General features: G+C 35.7%; 1 protein-coding gene across 2 annotated transcripts; it reads right to left on the bottom strand.

The window, feature by feature from the left end:
* Positions 1-5093: 5093 nt before the first annotated feature.
* On the bottom strand, positions 5094-21305 carry LOC148623261 (NPC intracellular cholesterol transporter 2-like). 2 transcript variants are annotated; one of them, XM_088564983.1, is made up of 4 exons: positions 21099-21305; positions 14395-14508; positions 12593-12768; positions 5094-5467 (listed from the first exon to the last, which is right to left on the bottom strand). In XM_088564983.1, exons 1-4 carry the CDS (start codon positions 21193-21195, stop codon positions 5381-5383), a joined length of 474 nt encoding a protein of 157 aa, XP_088421109.1. In that variant the 5' UTR covers positions 21196-21305; the 3' UTR covers positions 5094-5380. The 2 variants fall into 2 exon arrangements, with proteins under 2 accessions (XP_088421109.1, XP_088421110.1); XM_088564984.1 differs by lacking the exon at positions 21099-21305 and adding an exon at positions 20960-21071.
* Positions 21306-22517: the final 1212 nt, after the last annotated feature.

Genomic DNA, 22517 nt, shown 5'->3' on the forward strand with positions numbered 1-22517 from the left:
CACGCATCCATAAGAACTTTCAAGTTATAATTTCAATTTATAGAAAGGACCTTACAGAGAGATTCTTTTACGATGATGTTTAAGCGTAATCAAGGAAACCAAGGTTATACCATTCAAAAGAATGTAATCCAGGGACAAAGACCAGACATGGAAAACAGACATACAAAACAAAGAACATAAAGTAACTAAAATCATACATACAAAGTAACAAAAGCAAATGAGCAACTCGGACTCCACTAAAGACTCGGAGTATGGACCAGGTGCACCGGTAGGATAAGCGTCCTCTGCTTTTCTAGAAACACCCGCCGAGTTGCTCATAAAAAGTCAAGTCCAGGGTAGACAAACAAGGAAAGAAAAACTATAACACGTTGAATAAATCAGTTTTCATGGCGCAGATGGATACACCATAACGATCCGCGAGTTCATGATGACGACCATAAAACTGTATTGATGACATCAATCTTGTAGCAACATAACCTTGTTCCAGGAGCCTATTTGTCAGAGTTCTAGCGCGATACAAAAAGTCTGCGTAGTTTCGGCAAGCTCTGGCATAACGTATGAGTTGTGATATGAACACTCCATACGCAGGTGCTGAAGGGATGTTGCCACAGATGAAAGGAAAGTTGACAATTTTGAATGAAAAGTCGTTAAGTTTGTCGTAAAGTTTGGTCAATAGTTTTCCACTGTTGTCAAATTCGAGATGTAAGTCCAGAAAAGATGCAGAACAAGCTGTTTCTGTAGTCTCTTTATCTTGAGCTCTGGTGGATATATTGACGGTAACCATTTAACAAAAGAATTGTTGTTGATGGACAATACATCGTCAATATAGCTGTATGCAAAGTTAAAGGTTTTAGCATCTTTTCAATTTTTATTCTTTACGAGATTCTGAAGAAATTAAGTCTCGTGTGAATATAAAACAAATCGGCTAGGAGGGGAGCACAGTAATGCCCATGGAATGCCAACTTGTTAATGAACAACAGCTCCTCCAAATGTGACAAATATTTATCAATGAGGAAATCAAGCATATCGCAAACCTGCTTTTCTTTGTAGCAAACTTTACCCTTCTGCGATGTTTTAGAAAATTATGTGGATTTGTAACCAAGAACACCATAACTTTTTGAAATAGCAAAAGATTTACGAATAAGTCCTTTCAAACGAGATTTCAATTTATCATGTGGTAACGTGGTGTAAAGAGTTGTAAAGTCAAATGTTTGAAGAGAACTTTTTTCCGAAAAGCCGCGGGATTTTAGGTTTTGAAGTAAATCTCTAGAATTTTAAGTATCCATATATGATTAATGCCACTACGAGAGTATGTGAAGCAAGATGAAGATTCTGCTATATACCTTTCTTTGTATGGATTCTTATGAAGTTTGGGAATCCCATACAAGTAAGGTAAGTCCTCACATTTTGTTTCGATGTTGAGAAAAGACACGAAGAATTTATGGTTGTTTAGGATTTCTTTGTCGAAAGTAGTAGTACGTTTGTATGTGGCATTACCTGTGATGTTACTATCAATGCCCAATCCCTTAATAAGGCAATTGAGGAAATGCGCTTGAAAGTAGTATTCGTTTTATTATTATCACTTGAATCTTCTAGGTATCTTTTTTTTCTCCTCCGAACACAGAAATGACAAAAACATAAAGTATGTATCTGTTACGCAAGCCGATAATTGATAGCTAGCAAACATTTTTTAAAGCAGATGCATACCACGTACATAGGTGCCCCTCTGATAATATAGCATCATACAAATTACATATCTGCCAAGCATTTTCTTTAAAGCAGATGCATTCCAATTACATTGGTGCCCTTCTGATATTATAGGAGCATACAAATTGCATAGCTGCCCTCTGATTATATAGCAGCATACAAATTACATAGGTGCCCCCTGATTATATAGCAGCATACAAATAACATAGCTGCCCCCTGATTATACAGCAGCATACAAATTACAAAGCTGCCCCCTTGATTATATAGCAGCATACAAATTACATAGGTGCCCCCTGATTATATAGCAGCATACAAATTACATAGGTGCCCCCTGATTATATAGCAGCATACAAATTACATAGGTGCCCCCTGATTATACAGCAGCATACAAATTACAAAGCTGCCCCCCTGATTATATAGCAGCATACAAATTACATAGGTGCCCCCTGATTATATAGCAGCATACAAATTACATAGCTGCCCCCCTGATTATATAGCACATACAAATAACATAGCTGCCCCCTGATTATACAGCAGCATACAAATTACAAAGCTGCCCCCCTGATTATATAGCAGCATACAAATTACATAGGTGCCCCCTGATTATATAGCAGCATACAAATTACAAAGCTGCCCCCCTGATTATATAGCAGCATACAAATTACATAGGTGCCCCCTGATTATATAGCAGCATACAAATTACATAGCTGCCCCTGAATGTATAGCGATCACCATGAAACTTTGAGATACAAAAAATTGGCGCCCGCTAAATAAGATCTTGCTTGACATCGAAGTTTATATAGGAGCGATGAAACTCACTGCTTTGTATATTTCTGTTAAATAATAGAAATTATAAAAAAAAAACAAACAAACAAACAAAATATCGGTCTCCATTGGTTTTTGCACAAGTCTTCTAACTATAAATGCGTGTTTTAATAATAAATCATATATAAAACATTTCGCCAATAATCGTGTTATTTCACAAAAGTTTTGTGTTATTTCGCAAAAAGGTAATCAAGGGAACCAAGGTTATAGCGGTAATCAAAAGAATGTAATCCAGGGACAAAGACCAGACATGGAAAACAGACACACACAACAAAGAACATAAAGTAACTAAAATCATATATACAAAGTAATAAAAGCAAATGAGCAACTCGGACTCCACTAAAAACTGGGAGCATGAACCAGGTGCACCGGTAGGGTAAGCGTCCTCTGCTTTTCTAGAAACACCCGCCGAGTTGCTCATAAAAAGTCAAGTTCAGAAAGGAAAACTATGACCCGTTGAATAAATCAGTTTTCATGGCGCAGATGGATACATCATAGCGATTCACGAGTTCATGATGACGGCCATAAAACTTTTGTAGTGATGATTTAAATCTTGTAGCAACATGACCCTGCTCAAGAAGCCTATTTGTTAGAATTCTAGCGCGATCAAAAAAGTCTGCGCAGTCTCGGCAAGCTCTGGCATAACGTACGAGTTGTGAAATGAACACTCCATGCACAGGTGCTGAAGGGATGTTGCCATATATGAAAGGGAAGTTGACAATTTTGAATGAAGTCATTAAGTTTGTCGTAAAGTTTGGTCAATAGTTTTCCTTTACCATCTATTTCTAAGTGTAGGTCAAGATATGAGGCTGACAAAAGCTGCGCTTTTTTTTCACTGAGGTTTCATGCAGTCAGGGGCTACTAATGTGTCTTTATGTTGTTATATCAGTTTTTAGTTTATTTTGAGAAGAGGCAGCGATCTGTGGCTGTGGCTTTTATTGCCCTTTCATAGCTTACTAATAGTGTGTTTTAACTTGTCAGAGACCTTTAAATGATCTCTGAAAGTATTTACTATTTGGTATTTTAGTTACACTTCTTTATATTAGGAGGTCTGTCAATATGATTGAAATTTGCTCATGATATCGAGTAAAGTTTCGTTTCTTTAAAGCTGCTTTAGCTGCAAATTTTTTCAGTTTCAATTCTACTGAATTTTGTTGATTCAATGAAACAAGTTTGTAGTAATGCAATTGAAGCAATAAATGTCTATAATACCTACGGATATTTGTGAAAACAACAAGAAGATCGATTGCTCTAATCTAATTAGTTTTCGCCAGAATGCCTACAGGACATTCACCTGGTTAAAAAATACTTTCACCTAAGCACATGTCTTGTTTTCATTTCATTTTATCTATTTCTTGATTACTTTTCAATTAATGACAATTACTGATCACATTTGTGCCATATTATGTCACTATACATACATGTAAAATAAAAATAGGATCCTTGCCTTATATTCCAACTTTTTAGCTCACCTGTCCGAAAGCCATGCGAGATATTGTCATCACTTGGCGTCCGTCGTCGTTAATAACTTTTCAAAAAACTCTTCTCCTCTGACAGTATTTGACCAATTGGAACCAAACATGGTATGAATGTTTCTTGTTTCTTGGAAACTATGATGGATAAAAAGAAACTTTCAATTACTGAAATTATCCTTGGGATAAGTCCTACCAGAGTCGAAATTGTTGGACAACTTCTTGTTGAATTTATTGCCTTTGCAAGGCAAAACTCAACCAGGTGAGCGATTTAGGCTCCTTGGAGCCTCTTGTTTCTTTTTCGGCTCGAGTCCGTCAAAGAAACAGGTCTTTCTTGTCACTGATTAACCACTTTTGCTTTGCAATAAGAATTTTTTTAAGAATCGACCCTTACAGCACATGCGCGGATTAACGTCATCAGAAGTTACATGCATATACGAATTTTATCCAGGTCAACTTTTTGTCTTGGAAGACAATATATTTCATGTATTCAATGCATTTTATTTGTGGATATCAAATGAGATCATACAAGGAAAGTACAATTTAGTAGAAATAATTCAAAGTGAAGGTATATTTCAACAGAAACAAAAAATGTACGAAAATGACAACTAAAGCAACTTTAAATAAACCGGTAACCAGAAAATGCAAAGAGAAACATTTCGCCATATGCAATATATAGTTTAACATGCTAGCGCACACATATATCAATAATAAACGACTTTCTATGTTATTGGTTCAACAAAAAGAGTGAATCTTTAATTTGCTGAAAACTCGTAATTGTGATATGATGCACGTATCTATTGACATGTTACAATCATGATTAAGGGCGAAATGTTACATTTTGCATTATTACAACAAATCATTTGTGATAGACATCCTTGATTTATTTTTTAAAAAGCTCAATTTTGCCGAAATTGACGAAAAGGTAAGAAACATGTGTTGTTCACAACGGCGCGTTCGTTACCTTTCCGTGGAGCTTTCCCTGAAATTGTTCGCACTTCAATGTAGGACTTAGAGGCGCCTTGCAAAAATATTAGCAAGAAATATACATGTCATGTTGGCGTTAAAGAGAGGGGTAAAACGTATCAATAGCATTGTTCACTTTTAATGATAATTAATTTGGAAGCTTTGTACTTCGTACCTTTCTTCGATTCTAAAAATGCTTTACAAAGACAGCTAATAAATGAAAACCGAAAGTCATTGTCATTATAAGTAAAATTGTTCCTGGCGACATTACATAATGAACATTGATTTGAGTAAACATTTATAAATGGACATACTTGAGGTCTAAATCCTATGAAAAATTGCCCGATCCTTTCTACAAAAATCGTATCTCTAACTATAAATTAATAATAAATAGAAAAAGAAATACTACTTTATGAAACAATCAACATAGGAAAAGTAAAACAGAAAATATAATCATTATTGGCAGACTTCAGGTCCCACTGTACAACCAGCTGGATCTGAAAATAAATGAATATAGCATCATTTCATTTTGCTTGATTTTCATTGGTTGATTAGGAAATAAGTTACATTTCAGAAACCATTACAATTGGTCTATTTCATACAATAATGCGATTCAACTTAAATTGACCCTATTTGAGATCAGATTCCTGGGACAATTCAACAGTTTTTTTTTAAAGTTGAGCCTTTCTGAGGTTTAATACCACCTCTAATTGATTAAACCTACGATGAGAAATCACCCGGTCAGCGAAAGCTCTCTTTCTTCATAGCATATACAGCTTGGCGAGTTGTGTAGACATAGTGCTGGCCATGTTGTCATAGCGACCACAGTTCCTGTTCCACGGAGGGAACCAAACAATTTCTATACAAGGTTAACATTTCTAACATCAGACCCTTCTGTTTGTTTTTGTTTTTGTTTTATGGTTTTTTTTAATGATGTACATAATATTCTTACCATCTTGACTAAAATTATCTTGACAATTAATGTCCTAGATGTTGACTTCAGCATTCTACCCTATGCCTTTTATGGCAACCAAGCTCATGATGCTATCATACAGGTATTTCTTTGCAGTCATATATTTCATATGCTGCTAGTTTTTACTTATTCATTATTATGACATCCTACAAACGTCATATCTACCTCTGGGTGATTTTCAGATGCAAACATAGTCGTTTTTGTCATATTAGTTGATTTTCATTCGTTAATAATTATGTTTTCCATTATATTTCATTTCTTTAAATTTGATCTGTTCTCTACAGTGGTCTGAGTTACTATATGCTTCATTGCATTTTGCATTTACTTCACATTGTGACTAAAATCTGCTTCTCTGACTGTGATTGGTTAAATTATTCTTAGGGGTTGGATGTCCTAAATTTTCCAGTCGTGAGTAGCATTTTATTTTGGAATGAAAACTCGTACAGTATTTCAATGTGTAATTATACTCGGCGTCACATAAATAACATACTGTTAAAATTTGAATAAAAATATTTTCTACGACTTTATTGACACCAACCGTCGTTTAAATTGTCTTAAATGACTTGCTCATTCGTTTAGCCAAACAGCTTCTCCCTAAACAAGTCGCTTATTAGCTTAAATCATGCGTAACAAATCCTTACGGGAAAATTCCATAATAATATCCGCCATGTTGGTTTTTACGGGACGATTTGTTTACAAACGAAGTGCGTAAGTTCCCGTCGAACTCCGGTGACAATCGTCTGCTTGATCAACTTCTCGGTATTGTACGTTGTTCGCGTAAAATAAATCCGAGATATCCGAAATAACGCCGAAATGCATTCTGGGTTCTTCGGTTTTTGGACAAACCATTTAAACGTAAACAACATCTCCTAGCAACCCGATCACTGTAAACATGGCCGACTTTTTACAATGTAAATATTGGCACCGAGAATGAAAATCTGACCGGAATTTAACGATTCTATCTTTAGGGAGAACCCGTTTGGCTAAACGAATGAGCAAGTCATTTAAGACAATTTAAACGAAGGTAGGTGTCAATAAAGTCGCAGAAAATATTTTTATTCAAATTTTAACAGTATGTTATTTATGTGACGCCGAGTATAGAAGGTCAAGATGTACAAAACTGAAAACAGTATAGCCAGCAGATAAGGTATTTATGATGTTCATTTTTAGATAAACTTACTTTTCATTTTTCGTACTGGCACTTTGCAAGTTAGTTAAAGCTTTTTTGAAGTCAGTTTAATTGATTTGATGCTAAGGTACCTTGTTATAGTGAGTACTACTAACGAACTTCAATGGTCATTTTGTGTAGTATTATAGTTAACTGTGGGTACTAAATTTAAATGCTTGGTTGTTGAGTTGTGCTCTATTTATGTGTTCAATCTGTTTTGAACATGCAGATGCAATCTGATTGATGTTATTTGTTTGAATATTTGCAGTAATGTTCTATAATTTGCATATATTTGATCATTTATTTTGTATGCATATTTATATGTCTCCTCGTTCTTATTTTGTAGATCGTTTTAATGCCTTCTGTAACTAAATAAAAAGTAATGCCACATTAATGTTTTCTTTGGGCCATTAATTACTATCGAGCACCACCTTGTCAGATTAGAATGGAAACAAGAGGCTCCCAGGAGCCTGAATCGCTCATCTGGTTGAATTTTGCCTTTCAACAGCAAAAAATTTAATATGAAGTTGTCCAACAATTTTGACATTATTTTCCCCTTTCAAGGGCAATAACTCTTACAAGGAGTCGTCTGACAACTTTGATCCCTGAAGACTTTTGTAGTCCTAATAATAAGGGTGCACTATACAGTTAATTAAGGCGCACTGTTTCGCACACTAAGTTACCCCCGCGAAATTTTGTAAAACTTAAAATCAAAAAGTGAAAATTTGGTGGATATATTTTTTAAATGTAGTTAAGCATTTATACAAAGACAGATGTAATATATGTAATGGTAAACAGGTGTAATTTAAATGAAAAATGGTATCCGGAACGTTTCAGTCCCCTGCCGTATAAGGTTCTCTCCTCAGCATCGGATGGCTGATTTTCAAAATACCTTATTTCACACGAACTTTTGGAAATAAAATTGTGAGAGAATCGAAAAGGGTCAAATTATTTTTACCCATTTTCCACCTACTCCATGCATGCTTTCATCCTGTGTCTAAGTGCCAGATATTTTATAAACAGTATTTGGCTGTTAGTTTTTGAAAGGCACCGCTGATTTGTACTAAAACTCAGTAAAATTTTTTTCAGTATGTTACCATGGCTACTGGATTTCATAACAAAAATCACTAAATTACTCATAAATGACTTGAACCTCCATACACCAAGAATTTCAAAAATATGACAAAACACTAAAAACTTCTGTGCGGACTGCCTCAAAACAGCTTTATCTCAACAAAATAAGACCAAATTTTCAGAAACGACCTAACTTTATTGTACTACCTAAGGATCATTTCAGCTATAGAAAGAATTTGGCTAAATTAACGGTTTTGAACATATATGCGTAAAACTACTGTCTGACACCTGTGTTCTATTTTTAGTAACAGCGGCCACGTTTTTCCACGAATCAAAATCCCCAGATCAGGTCTATGCAGGATACATCAATGAACATCCATACCAAGTTTGTTTCCAAATGATCAAATTATGTCAGAGGAGAAGATTTTTGAAAGAAATAACATTAAAAATGGCAAAAATCGTTGAAAAGGGGCAATAACTCCGACATGGCTTAACAGATTAAAACCAAAATTTGACCAATGATATATCTCATCATGCTGAACACTTTTACCCATGCCAGAATTTATCTAAACCTAACGGTTTTAGAGATATATGCGAAAAAACATTGTCTGACCCCTATGCTCTATTTTAAGTAACAGCGGCCATGTTTTTCTACAGATCAAAAATTCCCACGACAGGTCTATGCAGGATACCCCAAGAAACAATAACTACCAAGTTTGGTTTCAATTGGTCAAGTAGTGTCAGAGGAAAAGATCTTTGAAAGAAATAACATGAAAAATAGCAAAAATCGTTGAAAAAAGGGCAATAACTCCAACATGGTTTAACAGATAAAAACCAAATATTGTCCGCAAATAAATTAGATCTCACTATGCTGAACACTTTCACCCTATGCCAGAATTTAGCTAAACCTAACGGTTTTGGAGATATATGTAAAAAAAACCACTGTCTGACCCCTCCCTATGTTCTATTTTTAGTAACAGCGGCCAAGTGATGGCGATAGTTCACCTTTGGCCAGGTGAACTTAAAAAAGTCATGTTAGGTATGATGGCCTTTATATTCGTAGGTTACATCCACTAACGCTCGATATAAAATAATCGAATATAAAGACCTAGCCCATGTGTATATGAGCACAACACCATATCCCTGATAATTATTTCTTAATTAAATGTACGAAAAACATTTACTTTGTATTGTTTCGTTTTCGTGAATATGTTATTCTGATACATGTACATATGTTATCCTGATACATGAACATACAATGTATAATGATAATGTATATGGTGAATATGTCAAAGAGACAAAATCCGCAACGGAATGAAAAATGTCAGCTAGGTTATCCTGATACATGTACACGAGTTATCGATGGTACATTATGTTAAATACTTTCAAGTTATCAAATTGTCCCTTTCTTTTAATGGTTCTGAAGTTGTATAAAATATTAGCATTAAGCCATTGATGATTGATTCATTCGTTCTTCATAAGTAAACAGAAAAACCCATTTTGTCTGATGTTAGTAGATGAAGTAGAGAAGCATAAACCCTTTCCTTATTGATCAATGTCAAATGTGATATAAAACAAACATAGGCATTGAACAAGTTATGGGACAATATTTGAAGTAAGGTCGCAAAATAATATAATATAATATATAGGACCTTCTTTTAAAATGGTCCATGCCATGGTCAGCCATTTTTTGTCTGATTTTCTGGTTTTATCAATTTCATAGCAATTATAGTGTTTCCCTAAAACCCCCACTTTTCTTTTCACAATTTCACCAAACACACCTTGAAATCTTAGTGTTTTCATGAAATCATTGTTATTTTCCCGCAAAAAAATTAAATGCTTATGTCTCGAAAATCGAGCACACTGACCTACAATTTTTTTCTCTACTTATACTGTTCTAGCACAAAAGATTTTAAAAGAAAAGGTTTCACAACCATTTGAAATCCTTGTCATTCTTAAACAGTGCTGCAACAATACTTAAGTTAGCACCAATATAGTAGTACTAAAGTTGCGATAAAAATTGCGACATGCCCTATATAAGGTTAGACATTGTCAATGACACGACTCCGGACTACAATCGTTCATACAATAGTGTAAGAGATGACGTGATCCTAGGACACCTTGGGGTGTAAGAGATGACGTGATCATTGGACACCTTGGATTACACTAGTGTAAGAGATGACTTGATCGTTGGACACTTTGGATTACACTAGTGTAAGAGATGATGTGATCCTTAGACACCTTGGATTACAATAGTGTAAGAGATGAAGTGATACTTGGACATCTTGGATTACACTAGTGTAAGATATGGCATGATCTTTGGACACCTTGGCGTTAAAGAGATGAGGTGATCGTTGGACACCTTGGATGACACTAGTGTAAAAGATGACGTGATCCTAGGACATCTTGGGGTGTAAGAGATGACGTGATCGTTGGACACCTTGGATTACACTAGTGTAGGAGATGACGTGATCGTTGGACACCTTGGATTACAATAGTGTAAGATGTGACGTGATCCTTAGACACCTTGGGTCACACTGACATAAGAGATGACGTGATACGTGGACACCTTGGATTACACTAGTGTAAGATATGGCATAATCCTAGGACACCTTGGGGTGTAAGAGATGACGTGATCGTTGGACACCTTGGATTACATTAGTGTAAGAGGTGACGTGATCCTAGGACACCTTGGATGATACTAGTGTAAGAAATGACGTGCTCATTGGACACCTTGGATTACAATAGTGTAAGAGATGACGTGATTCACCTCTTACACTATTGCAATCCAAGGTGTAATCCTTGGACACCTTGGATCACACTAGTGTAAGAGATGACGTGATCCTTGGACACCTTGGATTACACTAGTGTAAGAGATGAGGTGATCCTTGGACATCTTGGATGACACTAGTGTAAGAGATGACGTGATCCTTGGACACCTTGGATTACACTAGTGTAAGACACGACGTGATCCTAGGACACCTTGGGGTGTAACAGATGACGTGATCCTTGGATACCTTGGATTACACTAGTGTAAGAGACGACGTGATCCTAGGACACCTTGGGGTGTAAGAGATGACGTGATCGTTGGACACCTTGGATTACACTAGTGTAAGAGATGACGTGATCCTAGGATACCTTGGGGTGTAAAAGATGACGTGATCCTTGGACACCTTGGATTACACTAGTGTAAGAGATGATATGATCCTTGGACATCTTGGATTACAATAGTGTAAGAGATGACGTGATCTTGGACACCTTGGATTACACTAGTGTAAGAGATGACGTGATCCTTGGACATCTTGGATTACATAAGTGTAAGAGATGACGTGATCCTTGGGCACCTTGGGGTGTAAGAGAAGACGTGATCGTTGGACACTTTGGATTACAATAGTGTAAGAGATGACGTGATCCTAGGACACCTTGGGGTGTAAGAGATGACTTGATCATTGGACACTTTGATTACACTAGTTTAAGAGATGACGTGATCCTTAGACAACTTGGGTCACACTAGTATAAGAGATGACGTGATACTTTGACACCTGGATTACACTAGTGTAAGATATGACATGATCTTTGGACACCTTAGGGTGTAAGAGATGACGTGATCGTTGGACACCTTGGAGTACACTAGTGTAAGAGACGACGTGATCCTAGGACACCTTGGGGTGTAACAGATGACGTGATCCTTGGACACCTTGGATGACACTAGTATGAGAGATGACGTGATCGTTGGACACCTTGGATTACACTAGTGTAAGAGACGACGTGATCTTAGGACACCTTGGGGTGTAAGAGATGACGTGATCCTTGGACACCTTGGATGACACTAGTGTAAGAGACGACGTGATCCTTGGACACCTTGGATGACACTAGTGTAAGAGATGACGTGATCCTTGGACATCTTGGATTACACTAGTGTAAGTGATGACGTGATCTTGGACACCTTGGATGACACTAGTGTGAGAGACGACGTGATCCTAGGACACCTTGGGGTGTAAGAGATGACGTGATCGTTGGACACCTTGGATTACAATAGTTTAAGACATGACGTGATCATTGGATGATATGGTCAGTTTCCTATTATATTCTTTATTTTACTGCAGGTAGATCAAACCTTTTACACGGAGCGTTCTTTTCTGTCATCTTGCAAAGTTCAAAAGTACGTATTTTGTTTGACAAAATAGTGTTTTAAAATATGCAAAAAATTCTTTTAATTATTAAGAAGATTTTCAGCATAAACCTATACCAGGTATATGGTAAAATTACAAACATTGATTTTATAAAACCTCTTTCAAGGTGGAGATAATCAGCGGGAAATATTCAATAGAAATGTAAACTCCTTGTCTAGGACTGAAAATCTTAAATGAAAAGTAACGTTCATGATCCTGACTATAAGAGACTTACATTTGGATAACTTTTCAGTACATAGAATGTACTTTTATAAGTATACTGTTTGGATTTCTTTACAGGACAAGTAATTCCAGACTGGCTACATCCGTTAGGATTCGGCATATTGAATTTGACAGGAATACCAGCAATTATACCATAGATTTCTGCATCTAAGGTGGGCGAATCAACAGCTGAAATACATAAGTTATAACAATCAAATAAAATCAGGAACCGCCAGAAGCTACATACATTAGATACATTACAAGGAAAGAGTTGTTTGGAACAAATACGATAACTAATGTACTGTCATTAAATAACTAGTAGTATGAACTTAATACCATCATGCATCATTCTCATGTGAAAATGTACCAACAGAGTTAATTATATTTTTTGTCCTCACAATTAAGAATCAAATAAATTTTCTGTTTATTAAATGGATAAGTTTTAAACTTCGTTGTATGATTCTGCGTTGTGTTGAATACTCGTGATTGGATAAAACCATTCGTCAAATAACCAAAGCAGCAATATGCAAATTAAGAAAAATCCATCCATTGATGAACATATTTGAATGAACAATATACAAGAATGACGTTGAGACTAATATAGCTCTATCAATGAATGAAACGACGCGTCCTAAATGTGAACTTCACAACAATTTGACCACGCCACCGTCCAGTGTGTACATTTGACCTGGACGCCATAACAAAAAATAGATTTTACCAAGTAACCACTGAATGATTTCCAAAAAACTTCGAAAAATATAGTTCGTTACAAAGATTTAAATTATTTCCCATAATATAGATAAGCAAAATCGTACAAAAATGTTATAAGGTCCCGTAACCGTCTATGATTATTTTGACAGACAGCAGATCTGTAGGAGGGATTCGCCTATCGCTTTACCCTCCAACATAATCTACTGTCTGTCTAAATAATCATAGACGGTCGGTCACCTGGGAGCTTGTAACTTATATTGGAATTTTCTAAAGGCAATCTTTCTCTTAAGATGTATTTTTGGCAAAAACAAATTATTGGCATACGAAAGCCGATTGGGCTCATTCTGACGATGAGAAATAAAAAAATTGTCATAATTTTCTTGTTATGGCACAACAATAACTTATTACTCGTTGCTTGTGTAGCATAACATGTCAGTAAGTCCTTATATAAATGCATGAATATATAAATCTGATTTATTCAGATATCATGTATAAATCGTTAAAAAATGGTTTGTTATATTTCCATTTGAGGAAAATTTTAACTCGGAGACATAAAACCTTCAGGACTTCTAATTTGGAGCATAAACAACTGTTATAAGGTAACTCAGAGACATAAAATCCTCAGGACTTTTAATTTGGAGATTACACAACTGTTATAAGGCAACTCAGAGACATAAAACTTTCAGGACTTTTAATTTGGAGCATACACAACTGTTATAAGGTAACTCGGAGACATTAAACCTTCAGGACTTTTAATTTGGAGCATACACAACTGTTATAAGGTAACTCGGAGACATTAAACTTTCAGGACTTTTAATTTGGAGCATACACAACTGTTATAAGGTAACTCGGAGACATTAAACCTTCAGGACTTTTAATTTGGAGCATACACAACTGTTATAAGGTAACTCGGAGACATTAAACTTTCAGGACTTTTAATTTGGAGCATACACAACTGTTATAAGGTAACTCGGAGACATTAAATCTTCAGGACTTTTAATTTGGAGCAAAAACAACTGTTTTAAGGTAACTCAGAGACATAAAATCCTCAGGACTTTTAATTTGGAGATTACACAACTGTTGTAAAGTAGTTGTTAAACTTACGTGACATAAATTCCACTTGAACTGTGACATTTATACCATGAGTAAACTTGCAGGCGGGTTGATCGTTACAAGGGATAATATTCACTGATTGTATGTTTTCCTGGGGTCCTTTCGCTGGAAAGCAATAAAAATCTATAAAAAACTTCTCCAAATACTAGGTCGATGTTTTACTATTTTTGTTGTTGTTTATATGTATTCCATATACTCCAGTAGTGCTAGAGGTTGTCTGGGAAGCTATTTTCTGACTTGGTGCCATCCTAACCTCTAGTATCTGACATGTTGAAAGCCACCGCAAATATGATATAGCTATACATGTGTTTTAAAATATTTTAAGTCTTTTATTTACATAAAAGAAGTTTAACCTACCGGAAATCAAGCGATAAAAATCCTAAACATTTGTTCAATACCTAGAAAACATTTGTAATGAAGACAGTTGTCAAAATGACCAGCCATTTTGAACTAGGTCACCTATTTTACGGAATACAATATATTTTTGACAAAACGAACTTAAAGTTGGTAGAGGCAAATCGTTGATTAATTTGACATGTACGTTTCGCAAATTTTAAAATCCATAATTTTATCAACCGGAATTACACACTCAAAAAGCTAAAACCCAAATATGAAGTTCATTTTGACTGCTTTTACAAAGCATTTCCCGGATTGCTGGATTTTATCTTCAGGTAGGTCATTTGTTTTTCTTCAGTTTAGACACATTCTCCCGTGGTATGGTAAAGAAACTGTATAAAACGTTTTAAATGGAAAATAGTTTACTATAATAAGAAGTTGGGGTATGGAGGAACGGAATTCTTAGGTTGTAGGAGTAGTATTCCATAGTGTTAACATGTTTCCTTTTTAAAATCAAAACGTGACATTAAGATATATTGTTATAACTTTTCCTTGTTGGAGCGTTATAGATCACCAATTAAAGGACGCGTTTCCCATACTTAAGAAACAGAAGTCAGGGATGTAACATCATTAGTAGTATAAAAGCCCGGGCCTAGTACTACACACAATTTTCACACACACAACGTTATGTAGTCTATGACTTTCTCTTTACTTTCTGATTATGGTTACTCTGGTATGCCCAATATTTAATACCAGTTTTCCACGGTAAACTAACAAAGTATATTGTCAAGCAGATATTCGATGCTTTTGAAGGCGATTTTGATGAGGAAACTGAATGAGCATTTGAAAGCGAAGTGGTACTATGGAAGCTGTGATGGGCTATTGCGCCGGCTGATGTGACCAAACCAGCTACACTCGTCGAAACTCTATCAGATCTCGACGTAGTGTTGTACTCAATCATTGCCGGAATGTTGTTTATTTTATTTACCATTCCTGCATCTACCACTGCATCTGAGCGATATTTCAGCCATGTGCACAGAATAAAGACATGGCTACGTTCCACAATGATGAACGAACAATTTCTAGCATCGGAGTTCTAAACATTCATGGAGACATGATGTCGACGCAGCATGATAGCCAAGTTTTTTTTTTGCAGAAGCAAAGGCTTATCTATTGGCTTTCATTTTCAATGAATAACTTTGTTAATTAGTAAAGATTGCAAAATTTGTTTCTTTATATTTGTTAAGTTACGAATAATAGTGGTTCTTAACAAATTGCCAGAAACTAACTTATTTGTTCTTCAAAAGTTGCCAGTCCAAGGCATCCCATGGCTCTTCATGATGAGTGATTTCACCATAACATCAAGATACATGTAAGGGTACAGAGCACCATCAAAAATAAAGTTCAATAATTGTAATGCATATTCATTTTTTTCGGTATCCGTTTTTATTTGAAATTTTCAACTAGGCTAAAACGTTGCTTTAAGTCTGAATTAATATGATGACAATACAGCTATCTTATAGCATTTAAAAATGCTCACATCCATTTTCGACCGGGGGTTTTGCAGGAGATCTTAAGCGGCCCCATACCCCGTCTGCCTACACTTCCATTTATCATTTGTTACTCCCCTGAAAGTAACGGAAACAGTCCAGAGGTCGTCACGGTGACCATTTTCTAGTACAGTGTATAGTATAATTATGTATCAACCAAAATCATTCCAGGAAACTTTAGGTCGTAAAATATTCGAAAGTATGATGAATTATCGTTTAAAAAGACTCGGAGTCAACCCGGCGACTTCAGGATGGTCACGTCTACAGGCGATCACACCACACGTCCATAAGTCGACATATAATGTAATATTTGTCCGCCCTACGCCTTTTCTTTCGCTCTTCTGCAACACTGCCTGAAATCAAATCACTGGTGTGGAGTATAGGTAGTGAATTGAAATAGGAAAATGCGTCAAAGAGACAGCCCACTTCTACTTAGGAATGACCTTCAAAGAAATAGCAAGAGGGTTGTAAATGTTATTTTAAATCAAGGAAAAACAAGACTGCTAAAAACGGGTATATACAAAGAAAATCAACCAAGTTCGTGTTTAAATACTTGTCGGGCTGCAAATTTGATAGTGAGAGCAAATCCCTGTGACCAATGAACATGTTTGGGCATTCTATTGTATTAACTATAGTGGGAGAAAACATCTGAGACAGACGGAAATGTTTAGGCATTTCTTTGTATAAATTATAGTGGGAGCAAGCCCCTGTGACCAGTGGAATGTTAAGGCATTCCATTGTATAAACTATAATGGGAGCAAGTCCTTGTGACCAATGGACATGTTTGGGCATTCCATTGTATAAATTATTGTGGGAGCAAACCTCTGTGACCAGTGGAATGTTAAGGCATTCCACTGTATAAACTATAGCGGGAGCAAGTCCATGTGACCAATGAACATGTTTATGCATTCCTTTGTATAAATTATAGTGGTAACAAGTCTCTGCGGCCAGTGGAATGTTAAGGCATTCCATTGTATAAACTATACTGGGAGCAAGTCCCTGTGATCAGTGGAATGTTCATGCATTACAGTGGGAGCAAACCTCTGTGACCGATGCACATACTTACTCTTCTGAATTCAGTCAAAACAAAATGTGTCAGTGTTTTTTTTATTGGAATAAATGAAATGTAGAGGCAGAAGGAAAATAAGGTACTTATTATGAAATAAAGTTTTCCTTCTCACAAGAAACATATTTATCTATTAGCAATTTTAAATGGAGAAGTTCTTTATGTAAAATTGTAAGAAAGTACACACGAATTAAAGATAGAAAAATACTGTTATAAAAAAAACTATCAAAGAACAGTCACAAAGCAAATGTGAAATTCACATTATTTGGATGAAACTGAAGACGAATTCCATTTTATTATTAGATGTCCACTATATAATGATAACAATTTAAAAAAAATAAACACACTTTGTCCAAATTTTTAACATCTGTCACTGCCCCCCCCCCCCAAGGAACCAGGATCTTCAACCCCTGCCCCCAATAAAGGGATAAATGACCATTATTGGGGCTCAATACACATCAGCATTCAGAGTCTAACTATCAAAGCCAAACTGCTCAACAAACTCCAAGTGTCCATGCTAAAGGCCTTAATGTGTTAGAAGCCAACAAAACAAAAATAATAAAAATGGGCAATTCATCGAGCTTGAAACTTTACTTGATAACAAAACCTCCAACAAAGATTAAAAACCACTAGTAGTTGTGGTTGTTAACCCTAAAACTGGCATTGGCAACATAGAAAAATGGACCAACGCATTCATTATTTACATGAGTATTGACCTATCACCACATCCCATAGATTTCGGAAATTGCCCAAGTACTTACAGTCAGTCAGTTTTGGGGCAATCTGCTATAAGGACAAAGGTTGGAGGGAATATGATGTTCAGTTCAGGCATATTTCTTCGGGGAGTGGCTATTTTTTCCTTGCCTTAACACTTCGGTTCAAACTGAAATATCGCGAGATATTACATTCTTAAAATTCAAATTTTAGCACTGTCAGTATGGGGGTGTCTTCTTCGAAACAAGAAAATTAAAGTCTTTATAGACAACCTAAGTTACATTCTGAAAGTTAACGCTCAAACGGGTAATGAAACTCATAAGGTTATTAATCCTATACGTTCAGCAAAACAACACCATATTTCGTGCTGAACTCAATAAGTGATTCTCGATAGGAATGGTCACGCTTCAGAAGATTAGACGCAAACCAAAGCCTGAAAAAAAACCGGAACATTTTCTTCGTCTGATTACGAGCTTGAAGTCCAAAGATTAATTGAGAACTCACATGCAAATAATACATTGAAAGCATACGAAACAGGCCTGTCGGCTTTAGACTACGGGCAAATACCACAAAATCGCACATCCTAGCTAAAGGTTTCCCTGATATTAGTCAAAATAAATATTGAAGGGCATTAAAAGGCTAAGACAGAAACACTATACGAGTCTCCCAATAACCGAAAATATCCTCTCACAAATTATTTTAAGATTGTCTGGTGTTTGTACTAACGTTTAAGGACGTAAATTATTCAAAGCATCATTTTTTTAGCCTTTGGGGGGATTCAGAGTATGAGAAATAATGCCTATACGAGTAGCCAAGATAAGAATCGTTTGATTGCGATAACAGATGAAGAATTTAAGATTAACTGTTCACTTGAGATACACTAAAATGATTTCCCTTATATGAAACCCGCCCCCTGGCAAAACATTAGCTCGGCTTCATTAGTAAAACCTTACCAAAGACAAAGATCATTATATTACCTAGGCATAATTGGCGGTATCCAAAGGATAATACTGTCATTGATCAAATAAATATATATTGTGCTGCCACAACTGAGAACCTAAGAGTGAGGGCGCCTCCGTTAAACACATCGACTTAAACTCGACGAACAAAGTCCTATAATCATCAGATGAGGCGCATCTATAAAATGAAGGGAACAAACATTCAAGGTGCATTGGAGATGATAGTGTTAGCGGGCGCGACCATATATCCTACTTATCAAAACTGAATTTTTGATGAAAGCAATATTTGGATTCAAATTAGTATTCTTATTTCGTAATTTACTTTGGTCCGGCTGTACCGTATGTGTCGCTTTCCCCACTTGTGGCGGAGGTCATCACCTGGCAAAGTTCTGACCTTTAGCGCAAGCGTTACACAGATTTAATTCACTTTGAACTTGTCTACTGTTTCTCAGGGGCAAGTACAACAATACTGAATAAGGCTAACTGGAAGTTACATAAAATTAATTGAATGGGCCGCAAAAAAAAAATACAGAATCCTTGTGTGCCTCATGAACATTGAAACAATTCTTCTGTGCCAATTTTGAATAACTGAAGAACGGACATTTATTTTACGTAAAATTGGAGACCAGTAATTTCTTGTGTGCAGTTTTATTAACTTTGCTTGTGTTCCTTTGCCGACTTTTGTGTGCCCGTTTCAACTTGTGCGTTACTAAAAATTTTTGCGTGCATTTCACAATTTTTTTTTGTATTTTTGCCAACTTGTGTGCCTTTGCTTATTCTGATAATTGAACTCGAACGAATTTTGTTGAAATTCAAATACACCCGTGACCAAACTACGCTAATGTAAATAAGTTAATATACATCAATTTTATTGAGGTTTTCTTTTTACTAGAGAAAGCTGCAATAAATAGGGTGGTGCTATCGTCGTCGTCGTCGTCGTCGTCGTCGTAAACATTATCAGTGCTATAAGATTTCTAAACATTTTGCTGTCGATGTATACAAAAGTGTAGTCGTTCGTTTTCAACGATAATAAATTAGCGTAAGTTGAAATCTAATAGATCGAAAGCTTCATAAATACATACACATTCACATTTGTATGATATTCGCAAATTTTCGTAAAAAAAACACTTACTTTTTTGTATAATTGACCTTTACAGATAGAGCAAAAAAAATGTCTGTTGTCGTTCCTGCAAACTAACCTACCCTAGTTTGTTTTGCCTACCCTAAACATATTATGGCCATTTTGACTCAAGCACTTTGGTAGAAGGCTATAATGCTTCCACATTAACTCAATGTTAAATGTTTTATTTCCCTACCAACCTACCCCCATTTTTTCTTGCTAGTAACAAGAAACAAGAATATATTTGTTTTGGCCTAGACAATAGCCCACCAAATTCAATCATAATAAGGCGCTTCAAGTAGAAAATCTTCAATATAACGATATCTTAAATGTTAAACTCTTTCACCTCCTACCCTTACACCTCCTAACCCTTACACATCCTACCCTTACACCTCCTACCCTTACACATGATTATACAGTAATATGGTAATATCTGATTGGGAACTGACTCTATCAGCATTCAAGTGTTTGTCAACATTTCGACAAATATGGTCTCAATTTCACCGCTTATTTCCCATTCTACAGCAGTGCTATAGATAGTCTGGCAAGCTATTTCAGATTTGGTGTCATCCCATCCTAACGTTGGGGTAGGTAGCCTTCGGAACGAAATTTCAACCGCTTACATTGTAGGAGTATAATTTCCCTCCGACTACAGATAAACCTGTGAAAATGAGGCCATATTCATATTTGTTGAAACGACGAAAGGTATAATGATGAACCGAAGGGAATTGCAGTAGTATATCATTATTCGTTCATCATAACTGTATTAGATTGTCAATATCGAATTTGTTCAATTTATAATATGTCATACCATGGGTCATAACCTACATCTACCATTCGTTCTATCGAACTATCGTTCCTACCAAGCCCCGAAACGAACATCTGCCGCTGCATGGAAAAAGTACATTGTACGGAAGTGGTGCCGTCTACATGACTATTAGTATACTTACGGCAATAATTGAACTTAATATCCCGGCTTTTGATACACGCGATACACGATAAACATATTAACAGTATTGTCAAGCCCGTGTTCAAACTTGAAGCCATCTTCTGGTTCCGTGCTCTGTTTCAGAGGTACTAACGAGGTACAGCATTATAACAACATTATCACGTGAATTTCAAACTGTGGGTTCACGACCTTGAAAGTATGGAGAGCAGTTGATACCACGCTGATTGAACATGTCTATTTTCGTTTTGCTATCTTGAGCTGTGATTATATTTGGAAAGTATAACTAATTTTGGAATATATTTGTATTTTGAAACTTTTTATCGGGATGGCTCTTTATTTTATTAGATAAAACCATTTTAATATTTTAAATAGTATTTTAACTACGGGCGTAAACTGAGATGTCTTCCTGAATGTCCCACATTTGAAAATTTCATGTAGAAATTTAAAGGTAAGATTTTTTTTGTGCGACAGTGGGGAATGCATGTGTGGGACAATCAGGAATTTATTTGATTATAACATAAGTAAATAAATAAATAAATAAACTAATTGATATAAAAGTGTTACTTATCTGTCTACATAGAATAAAACACAATATGTACAATCAATACATCAAAGAAAATTTTACCAGAACTGTTTTGGATTTTAAATAATAAGTCTATGTTCATCGAGTCCCTATGTCGCAGAACCATATATCAGTCAACACTCGATAATATATTCCTTCACAGGCATACAATATTTAACGCTAGTGGATTTTGAAAGTTCTTTCACTACTTTGCACCAAGTGACGTATTCAGAAAACCATATACCAAGATAAATAATTGTAAAGGTCTACATATTCTAAATAACTGCTAACACAGCAAAACGCTGAACAGAGCTTTGTCTAAAATGTACGAGTTCTATTGGATTTACTACCGTTATAGTTAATACTTAACTCCATTTGTAACACCATTGATTTACACACATTGTAAATTACCATCATTTGGTGCTTGTAAAATAATATCCTCTGCATACAGTAACATACAGTACTTAATTTACATTATCAATATCAATATTTTTATTCAGAGATTAAGTTTCAGTTGCTAAATCATAAAGTGTCAGTCTCTTTAAGAATCAGGCAGTAGATAAACATGTTATGAAAAAAAACATCATTTTGATAATGTAAATAGGCTATTTGTACCATCAGAATCAAGGAAAAAAGACAATATTTTCCATGTCATGTTGATGCATTGAGTTATAATTTCATTGAAATGCACTGAAAATGAACGTTCCAGGGCAGATAACTCTGTCAAAAACCTCATTTTCTAACATTATATTGCAAAATTTCTCAGCAAATCCAGTGGTGCAGAGATCAAATAATGGTCTTTTGAAATAGAGATAGTACCCTTGAGTGATATTACATTGTCAGATCGGTGGGTTTTTG

The sequence above is a fragment of the Perna viridis genome, chromosome 2, assembly GCF_037379345.1.
Source record: "Perna viridis isolate PV_CMFRI_1.1 ecotype Kerala chromosome 2, ASM3737934v1, whole genome shotgun sequence".
Taxonomy (NCBI): domain Eukaryota; kingdom Metazoa; phylum Mollusca; class Bivalvia; order Mytilida; family Mytilidae; genus Perna; species Perna viridis.

Coding starts and splice junctions, on each gene's coding strand:
- LOC148623261 (XM_088564983.1), bottom strand. CDS start 21,195: ATGGCTTCAAGTTTGAACACGGGCTTGACAATACTGTTAATATGTTTA. Junction 12,769..14,394: donor TCAAGTGGAATTTATGTCAC/GTAAGTTTAACA, acceptor TATGTATTTCAG/CTGTTGATTCGCCCACCTTA. Junction 5,468..12,592: donor TACTGAAAAGTTATCCAAAT/GTAAGTCTCTTA, acceptor ATTTATTTTCAG/ATCCAGCTGGTTGTACAGTG.